The sequence below is a fragment of the Carettochelys insculpta genome, chromosome 1, assembly GCF_033958435.1.
Source record: "Carettochelys insculpta isolate YL-2023 chromosome 1, ASM3395843v1, whole genome shotgun sequence".
Classification (NCBI taxonomy): domain Eukaryota; kingdom Metazoa; phylum Chordata; order Testudines; family Carettochelyidae; genus Carettochelys; species Carettochelys insculpta.
This window is the reverse complement of record NC_134137.1, coordinates 106,600,829-106,613,120: the sequence shown is the minus strand read 5'-3', so window position 1 is coordinate 106,613,120 and position 12,292 is coordinate 106,600,829. Positions and strand designations below refer to the sequence as shown.

Here is a 12,292-nt window from a genome sequence, read left to right as displayed (position 1 = left end):
TTGAGTCTAAACGAGGAAGTATCTTCAGTAGAAGACTCATTCAACCCTCTGCACACTACACTGGTCATAAAAACATTTGTATTACCTTCTGCCTTGGATGAGACTTAGTGGAAACACCTAACAATTATTAATCCTCATCTTTTTAACGTGCTTTGTTTCATTTTTGAAAGCCCATAATTATCTGAGGTAAGGTAGGTTTACTAGTCAAAACACAGGACTTAGTTACAGAGTTAAGCTCGGCACAAGGGAAGAGGCTCAGAAAGGGTCGGGGCTGAGAAGCACTTCTGAACGGACAGGAAAATAAAGGGCTTTTAAAAATTAAAATCAAAGCAGCAACATTTCCTGAGCCTTTGTGGCAGCAGTCAGTCAGCTTTCCAAATACCTACAGCAGGATGGAACCTAGCAGGAGAGAGTGCACTCAGAAGCAGGTGAAGTGGAATCATTTCAACAATTCAATTAACTACAGGTTGAAACGCCTAAATCCGACATTCTCTGGTCTAACGTCCCTCTTCCTGCCAGATGAGGGATTTTCCTGGACCAGAGTCAGGCATGAAGGTGCAGCCCATGTCTTCTGGCAGCCCTGGGGGAAGGGCCGAAGCAGAGCCTGCATCCCCCCAGCAACTCCTGTGGGAGGGCAGGCGCGCAAGGCTGGGGGTGGTGTCTGCTAGCAGCTCTGCGGAGTCGGAGCTGGAGCCAGAGCAAGCTTTCCCCTGTGGAGCTGCGACTGGAGCGGGCTTTCTCCCACAACCCTGCAAAGCCAGAGTCAGAGCCAGAGCCAGAGCCAGCTTTGCTCAGCATCCCTGATGGGTTGGGGGCACCCACACAGGCCTGGAGCTGCATCCCCAGCATGGGCCTGAGCCAGTTGCTCCTGGCACCCCTAGAACAGAAGGTAAGGGAGCAACCCAGTGGCTGGAGGAGGGGTGAAGGGTGGTGGCTTGGGGGTCATGGCAGGGAACCTTCCCTTGTCCAGTAAATTCTCTTGTGCAGGACCGGTCAGGTCCCGGCCATGCTGGGCAAGAGAGGTGGAATCTGTACACATTCCAAAATCATCTTCACTCTGTCCCCTTTACTATTTCCTTAGCAGGCCACTGTGGTTCCCTTCCTTGCCTCATACAAACACTCTTCCTTGACAAAGCACCGAGCTTGAGACACCTGCCATTGGACAGGATTTTCAGGTGCTTTTCCAAAATCATCTGTGAATGGGGTTCCTCTCTCAACAGTCTGGCTCTAGTGACAGCACAAATGCTCCTCACCCTGCAGGGTTTTATTTCTCTTTACAAGTTGGACCTCTATAACCTGGACTTCCCTCGTGTCCTAACATGGGCTGTCATCCCCATGGGTGTTCCTGAGCTGGAAACATGGAAAAGCTGGGACCCAGCACTGAGCAATGCCTCTCCTGCCCTCCCAGAGCTTTGTGAGTACCACTAAGAGCTCCCTGGCAGCATTCAAGCTTAGGGAGGGAGGGGAAAGAGCAGGGACTGGTGGGACACTTGGGGGGAAGAGGCAGGTTGGCTGCGGAACTCCAGGAAGCTACCACCTCTCCAGTGACTGCTCTAACCACTGGGCCATGAGAAGAAGCTCTGTATCTGAATGGTTACAGTAACCACATGAGAGCAGTAGATCCCTATTTAAATCCTGTCTTCTCATCATGGAAGAAAGACTTGATCCAGGGTCTCTCACAACCCCAGTGAGTACCCAAACCACTGGGCTGAATGTTACAAAGCAGGGCATTCACTTAGCCCCAGCTGCTTAGTTTGTAGAACCGGATGGTCTCTGAGCACACCTGTTGACTTGGCAGGTGAAGGCATATCTTCCCTTAGTTTGTGAAATTCTCTGGGGCAACAGCTAACATGTACAGAGAGAGAGAAACATAGGTGCTTAACCACCTTCTAGTGCAAAACTTTAGGCTCCAAATGCATTCATGCACCTACAGGCTTATGTAGTAATCAAGCCAGATGGTGTTTTGGGGAACACAGTGATGCCAAAAAATATGACGTAGGTGCCTACACCTGGAAGTTAGATGCTCAAGTATTTTTGTGGATCCAAACCTCAGTACAGCAAATCTGATGTGTAGGGGGCAGGATGCTGGGAACCTATGTCCGGCAGAGAGAGACATTCTCAGCATTGGGGCAAGGCTAGTAGATCTGCATACTTACACCATACAAATTCTTTGCTAGAGATGATATGCATGGCAGCTGTGGATGCTGCTGATTTGGGGTAAGGAGAAAAAAAGGAGAATTCATCTCGCTGCAAGTGATGTTTGTTTGCCCTGACCCAGGTCATTTTATGACATTTCATCCCTTACTTGCCACAATCAAAAAACGGTTTTAAAAATACCATGCCCATCCTTTGATTTTTGTGTGTGGACTTGGATGACCTACGAGCACACTTATTGGATTGGCAGGTGAATGCCCATCTTCCCCCCGGTTTTTTCATTTATTTTTTTCAGTTGCTCTTCTCAACATGATGTCACAACAATGAAAGATGCTTTGCTGCTGCAATTGTTTTAATTTCTTCTTTTTATTTTAGCGGTTGCACATTGGGTGAATGATCTTAATGTTACAACAAAAATATAATGATATTGAACAGATTGCTGATGGTTTCAGTGGAAGGTATGGAAAAGGGATTTCTTTAAATGTTAATGAAATATTCAATATAAGTGCAGTCAATTACATTTTGTATGCCAGAGGCAAATGATAAGGTATTTTGGTGAAGTGCTGTTTCATTTATAGAAAATAAATACTGAGACATCTCAAGTAACTTGAAATCACATCTCAGCTATAATAATTACTATCTTAATGTTGGCCCATCTCATGGTTCTTTCCGGGGAGTTTATTTATTTAGTGTAATTACATAAGTATTTAAGGTTTACTCATTGTCATTATAGTTTCTTTTTAAAATATATAAAAAGTTTTGGCAAATAATATTTATACAGAAAAATAGTTTTAGATCTTCCCAAATTTGTAATCGATTTAAAAATTGTTAATAAATAAAATGAAGAATCTGTTGTACATTTATTTGCACATCTGTCTTATGGTCTCCTTGTTGATCTGTATTGGTACAGTTTTTAGGAATATCCAAGTTACGAAGTTGGAAAGTGACTCTCATATTAAAAATACATTTTCTCTTTTGTTTTGTAGGTTTGTCTGGCTGCAAGACCTGATGTATCTGAGAAGCTTTCTCATGAATGGGCAAAACAGTAGTACTGCGTAATTATATATATATCTATATGTGTGTGTGTGTGTCTAAAAAAACCTATAGAGTAACTATTGTGAAACATAAAAGTTTGCACAAAACAATGTTTTAAAGAGGCCTCTACATAAAATATTTAAATGTAGATAATTTACCATCTAAGTCTTCTACAATAAGCTACCAACATGTCTAAATTAATTATTATTAAAAAAAAACAAAAACAAAAACCAACTTTTGACAGAAATAGGCAAGTTGCAATGTCAACTACCTAATTATAATGACTGAGAAAGTCTACAAATATTAGTATTTTAATAGTACATAATGGTGATACCTTAACTGCTAAAGTAACAGAAGTTAAGATACATTTTTCCCCCACAAAATAAAACAAATGCAACATTACAACCACTATGTTAATTTTACAATCAGACTGTGGTTTTCTTCTTTTGGGTGATCGAATCTACAGCTTTAATATAAATAGTTAGTAATTAGATATCTGACAAACAAAATTTAGAATGGAAAAGAATTTCCTAGACAAATAATCATTCTTTTAGTGCTTCTAGTGCCTTTTAGAAAAGGCAGTGCTGCCAAAGCTTAAAATAGTTTACAATCAATTTGAAAAGGTTCAGTTAAAATACTACAATCACTAACAATGTCCACATAGAAAACTGATGTTGCCAACAATTATACATAATATTCACTTATAACAGCTGTTTTGAATTTTAAACAATAATTTAAAAACTACATATATGTGATGTGTGCAATGTACAAATTGTAAAATGTGAAATATTTGGTACAGTAGTGCTGGAAACAAATCTTAAACCAAACCTAAATGAAATCTGAATTGTACATATATAATTACTATGTAAATCAACAATGTGTTTAAAAAAGTAAACATTAAAATCTATTTCATCCATATATATGCATGTATGTATATATATAATATGTATATAGTTGTATTAAAGATATCTTCATATTTCTGTGACATAAAATATGTTTTTAAAGAAAAAAGTTTAAAAGTACTATTTTTTCATTCATGCTGTAACCCGGTTACAACCCTTTAACCCGATTTTTAAAAATGCAAGAACAGTAATGATTTATTAAACTGAAACTCTCCCTACATTTTCATATTTAGTAAATAGTCTTGATTAAAGCCACTTATCAGGTTTTCAGTGACTGAACTCGATTTTAGTTAAATTAGAATATCTTCCAAATTGCCTCATCCTGTTGTTGTTGTTCTTGATAGAAGTTACCTCAACAACAATTTGACTCTTCCAGGTAACCTGACTGAGTTTTTAAAAGATTAGTCACTTATTATAGATTAGATTGTTGGCATCAGCCTCACTTCCTTCAAGTCTGATGTGGCAAAATTTAGGCACTTCTGCAAAGTCTCTTTTATAAACATTATAAATATATTTGTAAAATAATATTTTCAAGACTTTGTTGTTTGGGGGTATGAAGCTCATACTGTGCAAATTTTAATTTTTTCTGCTGTCCCATGATTCAATGCAACTTGTGTACACAAGACAAATATCAGTTTGCATGCATCTAAAGAATTTGTGCTTTATACTGGATTTACCATGTAAAATTCTAGACTTACAGAGCAATAGGTAGGGGTACTGGGTTTTGTTTCACTTCCTTTCTTTGTCTTGGAGTCAACTGATTAGGGAAATAAACACAGAACTTCTCATTCTTCTGCTCGGTTAAAACAACAACAATTAGGTTAAAATCAAACCTTCAACTGGGATATATTTTAGGCATGTAAACCAATTATTGCTAAATTTTAAGAGATTCATAAAATTTTGACTCTTACGATACTAAATTAATGGGACCATTTGTATTTGTTATAGTTATGGAGATAATAAATATTCCTATGAAGTAAACTGTGTTTATAAAATCTTTAAAAATAAAATGTTACCCTCTATGTCTTGAAACATCACAGCTGGCATCAGGTAGTTAACTATTTTAGGTTGAAATATATTAAGCATACCATATTTAATAATCATATGTAATACAGCAGCACTAGCTTTTAGAATTTCTGATCTGTCCATCAGAACAAAATCTTTACTTAGCATGCAGTTTGTGGCAATTCTAGAGAGGAAGAGACAGGATAGTATGTACAATAATGTTTTGCCATTCTCAATGAAGCCTCTTGACATTCCGTTCCACTTCTGCTGATTATTTCAGGATTATCTGTAAAGAAATGAAAATATTACTGGACTTTCTGCTGATTTTATCCTTTTAAAAGGCAACCACTACACTTCATTTTAGGGTTTGGTCTCTTCAAAATTAAGACACAGATTATACAAGATTTTCACTATCGACCTATATTGGGTTTAGGTTTTTGCATTTAACCAAATTGTCCTTTTCCTCTCCTTTACAGACTCTCAAGAGGATGAAGTCAGATAAAGGGCATATCATGCTTGAAAATATCAGATACATTTTCCTCGTTTTTCTAATAGGAGAAAAGTGTGAAAGAAAAATGTCAAAGTGACAAGTGAAAAGCCCCTGCAATGGCTGGGCCTAACTATTCCTTGAAATGTATAGAAATTGAGGGTACTCTACATCTGGGCAGGAGGGGCTCGTGACCTCTTTGGACAGGAATCATTATTTATTATAATTCCAAGGCTCAAATCCTTCTCCCATTAAAATCAATGATGGCAACAGGGTGCTTTCCACTGACTTTCATAGGACTGGAACCAAACCAGGAAAGTGACTGAGCTGGCGACTTCAATACAAGACAAGGCACATGGTCACACATTTCTAATTCTTACTAACTTCCTTTGGCAAGTCAGAGAACTGAGATGCCTTTTCCCCTGTAACGGTTCATCCTGACAGTGTGGCATTCAGAGGGCTAGGGCACAAGAGTGCTGAACCCTGTTTTTGACAGGTCAATCATTTTATTTCCAATACAGCAAAAGTTAACAGTTTCATTTTATATGCTGTATAAGATACTTTAACCCCCCACTCCACTGTACAAACCAGATTTCCATTGCCCAAACTGGCTAACTATAAAGCCTTTTCATACCAGGTATGAAATCCCCACCTGGGGGACATGCTGCAATGTTTCACCATCACCAGGCTTCCACTCCAGAGCTAAAAGTGGAAGGTTTGAAAGCATACAATTTGTGCTGAAATTTCCCTTTTCCATGTTCAGCCGAGCATTCAACACATTTCCAAGCCATATTTGCAGGTAGCCTATAACAGAGCACGAAGCAGTACTCTGACCTATTTACTTCGTGTAGACTTGTGACATTGTTTAGGGTGGTATTTATCTAAAAAACTCAAGATGCTTTGAAAATAACCTCAGCACTATACTACCTCCAACATACAGACCACCAAAAAGAAACAGTGACCCACGCCTGGATGGGCCTTTATCCCAGCCAAGTACATGATTAAAATTTAACATTTTTTTGTTGAAAAAGAAAATCAACAATGGCTGCAGCCACTGAATGTGGGGTACTAGAATAATTGGCTGCTGTATGTCTATTTCTCTATCAGTTTGCTATTGTAGGTATAGCATGCAACCAAGATTGTTTAGCTATCACAACCAACTTCCTGTGGGTATCCCAGACACCTCACCTCACATGTGGAGACAATGAAAACCTAGCTGTTCCATTTCTCCAAAAAAAAAGAAGACTGTTGCTAATACACTATATTCCTGGACTGACATCAGTTTTGTGTTATATCTGCAAGTTGTACCACTTTTCAGGTAGGAGCTTTGCAAGTGCTCAGGTCTGGAGATGAATCGGATGCTCAAAATACTGAATTGCTATTTCAACGCCCCTACAGTTTGGTTGTTCTGTTGAAGCCATCTGTTTTAGAGGCCTGGAATAGCAGCTCCAACTTATGTTACTAAATTATCTATTTCAAGCTTGGATTGTGAAGAAACCCATGCATCTTTATTAGGATTTATATTCTAGTAGGATGTAGAGCAGAGGTGGGCAGTAAACCAGAGGTGGATCACCAGGGTTAAGCCCTGGCAAGCCACCAGTGCTTTGTTTACCTGCAGATCTACATATACAGCCACTTGCAGCTGCTGTTGGCTGTGGATTGCTGTTCCCAGCCAATGAGAGCTGTGGGATACAGTGTGGAGTGGGACACTGCTATCCACAGCCAATGGGAAAGCTGCAGGTGGCCATACGTGCAGACATGCAGGTAAATAAAGTTCCAGCAGCAGCCCAACAAGTGCTAACCCTGGCAAACCCCATCTAGTCCACAGGCCTCTCATTGCCCACCCCTGACCTAGAGGCTTCAACCACTCCTGGACCCCGTAACAAACATCTATTGCCCCCAAGGACTTAAAAATGGAAAAAGACAAGACACAATAAGTGGATGAAATAAACAAAGGAGTGGGGGAGAGCATAGGAGAGGATGATGGAACAAAGATATGATGCTTATTGAATATCTGAAATGTGGTAGTGCCCAGAAACCAGCCAGGTTGGGACCCCAATGTTCTTGGCCCTGTACAGAGTAACTTACGGTCTTTTTCCAAGCAGGATCTTTTAATAAGGTGTGATGAGGTGGCTGTCCCTCAGTGGCAGAAAAATGGTTAAAAGCTGACTTAGGGCAGCTGTGCAGGAGGCATTTGATTAGAAAGGAGTAGCCAATCAGGGCACAGCAGGCTCATGTAAGAATTGTTTCAGAGAAGAGCAGAGTTCAGTAGCTGATTGGAGCTTGAGGAGAGAAGACCAGATTCCTAGCAGGAGGAAAGACTCTCAGCACCCTGAACAGAACAGAGGCGCCAGCAGGGACCAGGGAAGCAAGAGAGAGCTCCTGGATAGCTGCTAAGACTGGCAGGCTGAAGCTCAGAGTTAAGGGGAAAGGAAATTTTGGGTGCTGTGTGGAAGGGGCCGGGGAAAGATATGAAGAAGTTAAAGGGGACATAGCACATGGCCTTAGCTACGTTCCTTAGGCTGGACCCTGCCAACGGTAGTGGGAAGACCTGGGTCTCCCCTTTCCCTTCCTTGTTATTGAGGATGTAGCTAGACAACTGTCTGTGGTGCCATTGAAGGAAGTGGCTGGACAATGGACCAATGTTCCCTCTACTCTTTTCCACCCATGTGCAAATGAGCACTACCAGTAGAAAGAAAAATCTATTTGTGGGCACTCTGCTAATCAGCAGGTCAGCATCTGAATCTCTCCTGAGTGGCCACGCAAGTGCTCACCTTTCAGGGACCACTGCAGGGGACCGCAGTTTCCCTGGAAGGGGAAAGGACTGAATGTGACACTGAGTCCTGAACGAGAGATGACGGTTCTTGGGGTGATGTGGGCTGAGGAGAAAAGGTGATAGCGAGCAAGATACACCAAAAGAGGACACGGGGCTAATTCCCAAGACAGCTAGTAGGAGGCACTGCAGTGATGAGTCCCACCCTGTCACATGTGGATTAATGTTTTAAATAATTTGTAGTCAGTTGGTGGCATTAATCACAATTTTCTACCTGCCTTATCAGTTTTCTGTATGCACCACAGCAGAAGTGTATGTTAAGGAGGCACATGGAGGAGAACAAGATGGTTGCTTTATGGGTTTTGACAGGGCATCTTTCTACACTTAAGCGTCAGCAGGGGGGAATGGGTGAAGGTACTTGGAGCAGGTGTGCACAACATATTTCACTTTGGACATTTCAAATGCAGTTGATTTGTGCTGAGAATATGACCTAGGATCACGAGCCACAACCTTTCTGTACTTCTACCCAAGAGTGCTGAGAGCCACTGAACCAAATTATAAACCGTCTGTATAACAGAAAACACTCTGGGTGTGTCTACACTAGGAACTAACTTTGAAGTTAACTTCGAAGTTGGGCAGTACATCGAAGTAGCCAGCAGAGAGTCTACACACATTTTCCCTTACTTGGAAGTTAACTTCAAAGTAGGGAGCCCAACTTCGAAGTCCTTACTCCATTTCCAGGAACGGAGTACTGCCCTACTTCAAAATTTAACTTTGAAGAAGGGTGTGTGTAGACACTTAACTTCAAAGTTGCTTACTTTGAACTTGTACTTTGAAGTAAGCAACTTTGAAGTTATTTTTGTAGTGTAGACACAGCCTATAAATTGGGGTTGCTACAGCACCCCCAACCCCCACCCTCCATTCCTGCACTTATGTCTCCAACTGTCTGCTAAGGGCTCAGTCTTGCAAACAATCATGTGTTGTCTGATTATTACTGTGTATAGCCCCAGTAACTTCATTCATCAATGTTTGCAGAATTAGGTCCAAAATTATTAAAATACAAGCTTTACTAAGAACACATACTAAATACATTGATATAACGGTATAATATATTTATTTGCTTAGTTTTTCTGATATAGTGGCTACGTCTACACGTGCCCCAAACTTCGAAATGGCCATGCAAATGGCCATTTCGAAGTTTACTAATGAAGCGCTGAAATGCATATTCAGCGCTTCATTAGCATGCAGGAGGCAGCAGCACTTCGAAATTGATGCGCCTTGCCGCCGCGCGTCGCGTCCAGACGGGGCTCCTTTTCGAAAGGACGCCACCTACTTCGAAGCCCCCTTATTCCCATGAGCTCATGAGAATAAGGGGACTTCGAACTAGGCGGGGCCCTTTCGAAAAGGAGCCCCGTCTGGACGCGCCGCGCGGCGGCAAGGCACGTCAATTTCGAAGCGCCGCTGCCGCCCGCATGCTAATGAAGCGCTGAATATGCATTTCAGCGCTTCATTAGTAAACTTCGAAATGGCCATTTGCATGGCCATTTCGAAGTTTGGGGCACGTGTAGACATGGCCAGTAAGTGCAAGTACAAAGAAAGAAATAAGATGTTATTCATGCAAGCTCTGGAAAAAAAACTTGGTAGCTTGACTGTGGAAAGTTAAAATGGCAAATTAGGTTGTTAAATACAAGATAGCTGTTCACATTTTAAAATTGCAGCCTGATTCCCTCAAGTAAATGAAAATGAAATATTGTGGCAACAGTTTGCTGTGATTGTCCAACACCATTTCTCAATACCCTTGCCCTGTTCTGGATTATTATTCTAGGGTTTCTAATTCTTCCTGTCTTGTTTTTACAGTATTCCTGACTTTCATGATCTCATATATTTAATGTCACTTTGAATTCCAGTCTGAGACTGTGAATTAGAACAAAACTATATCATTATTAGAGTTGTCACATAATCACAGTTAATTCAAACAACTCAAAAAGTAATTGCTATTAGAAAAACCCATTGATGACTAATCACGCTGTTAAACGACAGTATACCAATTAAAATGCATTAAATATTTTTGATGTTTTCTTACAGTTTCAAATATATTGATTTCAATTACAACATGGAACACTAAGCATACAGTGCGCACTTTGTAGTATTATTTTAATCACAAATATTTGCACTATAAAAATGAAATATTATTTTTCAATTCACCTCATACGTGTACTTTAGTGCAATCTCCTTATCATGAACACTGAGCTTAGAAATGTACAATTATGTTCAGATAAGAGCTGCATTCAAAAATAAAACAATATCAAACTTTAGAGCCTACAACTTCACTCAGTCCTACTTTTGGCTCAGCTAATCACTCAAACAAGTTTGGTTATATTTGCAGGAGACAATGCTCCCCCTTCTTCTTTCCACCGTTATCACAAAATGAGAACAGGCATTTGCATGGCACTGTTGTAGACAGTGCTGAAATATGTTTATATGCCAGACAGGCTAAACATTTATATGTCCCTTCATGGTTCAGCCATTATTCCAGAGGACAGGCTTTCATGCTTATGGCACTCATTAAAAAAGCCTGTAATTAAATTTGACTGAACTCCTTAGGGGAGAAATGTGTTCCTTCCCACTTGGCTTTACCCACATGCTGCCATATATTTCATCTTATACCAGTTTAGGCTCATGACACAGCACGTTTTGTTCACTTTAAAAACTCTTTCACCGCAGATCTGACAAAACACAAAGGCTGAGTCTACACAAGCAAGTTCTTTCAGAAAATCAGGACCTTTTTCGAAGAACAAGTGGAGCGTCCACACACAAAATGCGCTCTTTTGATCCGAAATTGAAAGAATGCAGCTCTTCTTTCGGAAGCCCTCTTCCACTCCTGGGTCAGGAAGAGCATCTTCTTTCAAAAGCTTCCTTAGGAAAAAAAGCATGTGTGGATGCTCTGCGTGCCCTTTTTGCAAAAAAGCAGTCCTTGCGGTGCCAGATTTTTCCATCTCTGGCCCATTCTTTCGAAAAAGCGAGGGCTGTGTGGACTCTCTCTATCAAAAGAGAGGATTGATCGTCTGATCTCCTTTTTTGTGTGTGAACGTGCTCTTTCAAAAGAAGATCTTCTGGAAGATCATCTTTTGAAAGGTTGCTGTAGTGTAGATGCATCCAAAGTTAAGGCACCAAAGATAAAGATAATTACAGAACTCAACTCAAGGTTTAAGAATCTGGAGAGCCTTCCATAATCTGAGAGGGATGAGGTGTGTAACAGGCTTACAGAAGTCTTAAAAGAGCAAAACTACACTGCAGAAACTACAAACCCCAAACCACCAACAAAGAAAATGAACCTTCTGCTGGTGGCATCTGACTCAGATGATGAAAACAGACACACATGGGTTCAAACTTTTTTGGACTGCTATCAGTCAACACCTGTCATCAAAATGGTCGCATATTTTCTGGAACGGCTGATACTTGAAGGAGCATATGAATGTTTAGCCTATCTAGCACATATATAATCTTTTAACACTGGCTTACAAAAGTGTCATGCAAACACCTGTTCTCACTTTCAGATGACACTGTAAATAACAAGCGAGCTACATTATCTCCCGTAAATGTAAACAAACTTGTTTGCCTTAGTGATTGGCGGAACAAGAAGTAAGACAGAGCAGCCTTATAGTTGTGTTTGAGTGTAGTTACACAACGTGATTGCATTACAGTACTTGTATTAGGTGAACTGAAAAATGCTGTTTCTTATGGTGCAAATATTTGTAATAAGTACAAAATAAGCACTGTACACTGGGTATTGTGTTGTAACTGAAATCAGTATATTAGAATATTCACAAAACATCCAAAATATTTAAATAAATGGTATTCTGCTAACATTTAACAGTACAATTAATGTGTGATTAATTTGTTTAATTGTTTGACAGCTCTAATAATTACTTATTT

General features: G+C 40.3%; 1 protein-coding gene across 14 annotated transcripts in view; it reads right to left on the bottom strand.

Annotated features, from left to right (window-relative positions):
• Positions 1 to 2,507: 2,507 nt before the first annotated feature.
• The window catches only part of MBNL2 (muscleblind like splicing regulator 2), a 219,474-nt gene continuing 209,689 nt past the window's right edge, over positions 2,508 to 12,292 (bottom strand). For all 14 annotated transcript variants that reach the window (XM_074989394.1, XM_074989342.1, XM_074989367.1 and 11 more), the window contains one exon: positions 2,508 to 5,382. In XM_074989394.1, the coding sequence (XP_074845495.1) occupies positions 5,258 to 5,382 (125 nt within the window). In that variant the 3' untranslated portion in view covers positions 2,508 to 5,257. The remainder of the gene's footprint in view (positions 5,383 to 12,292) is intronic.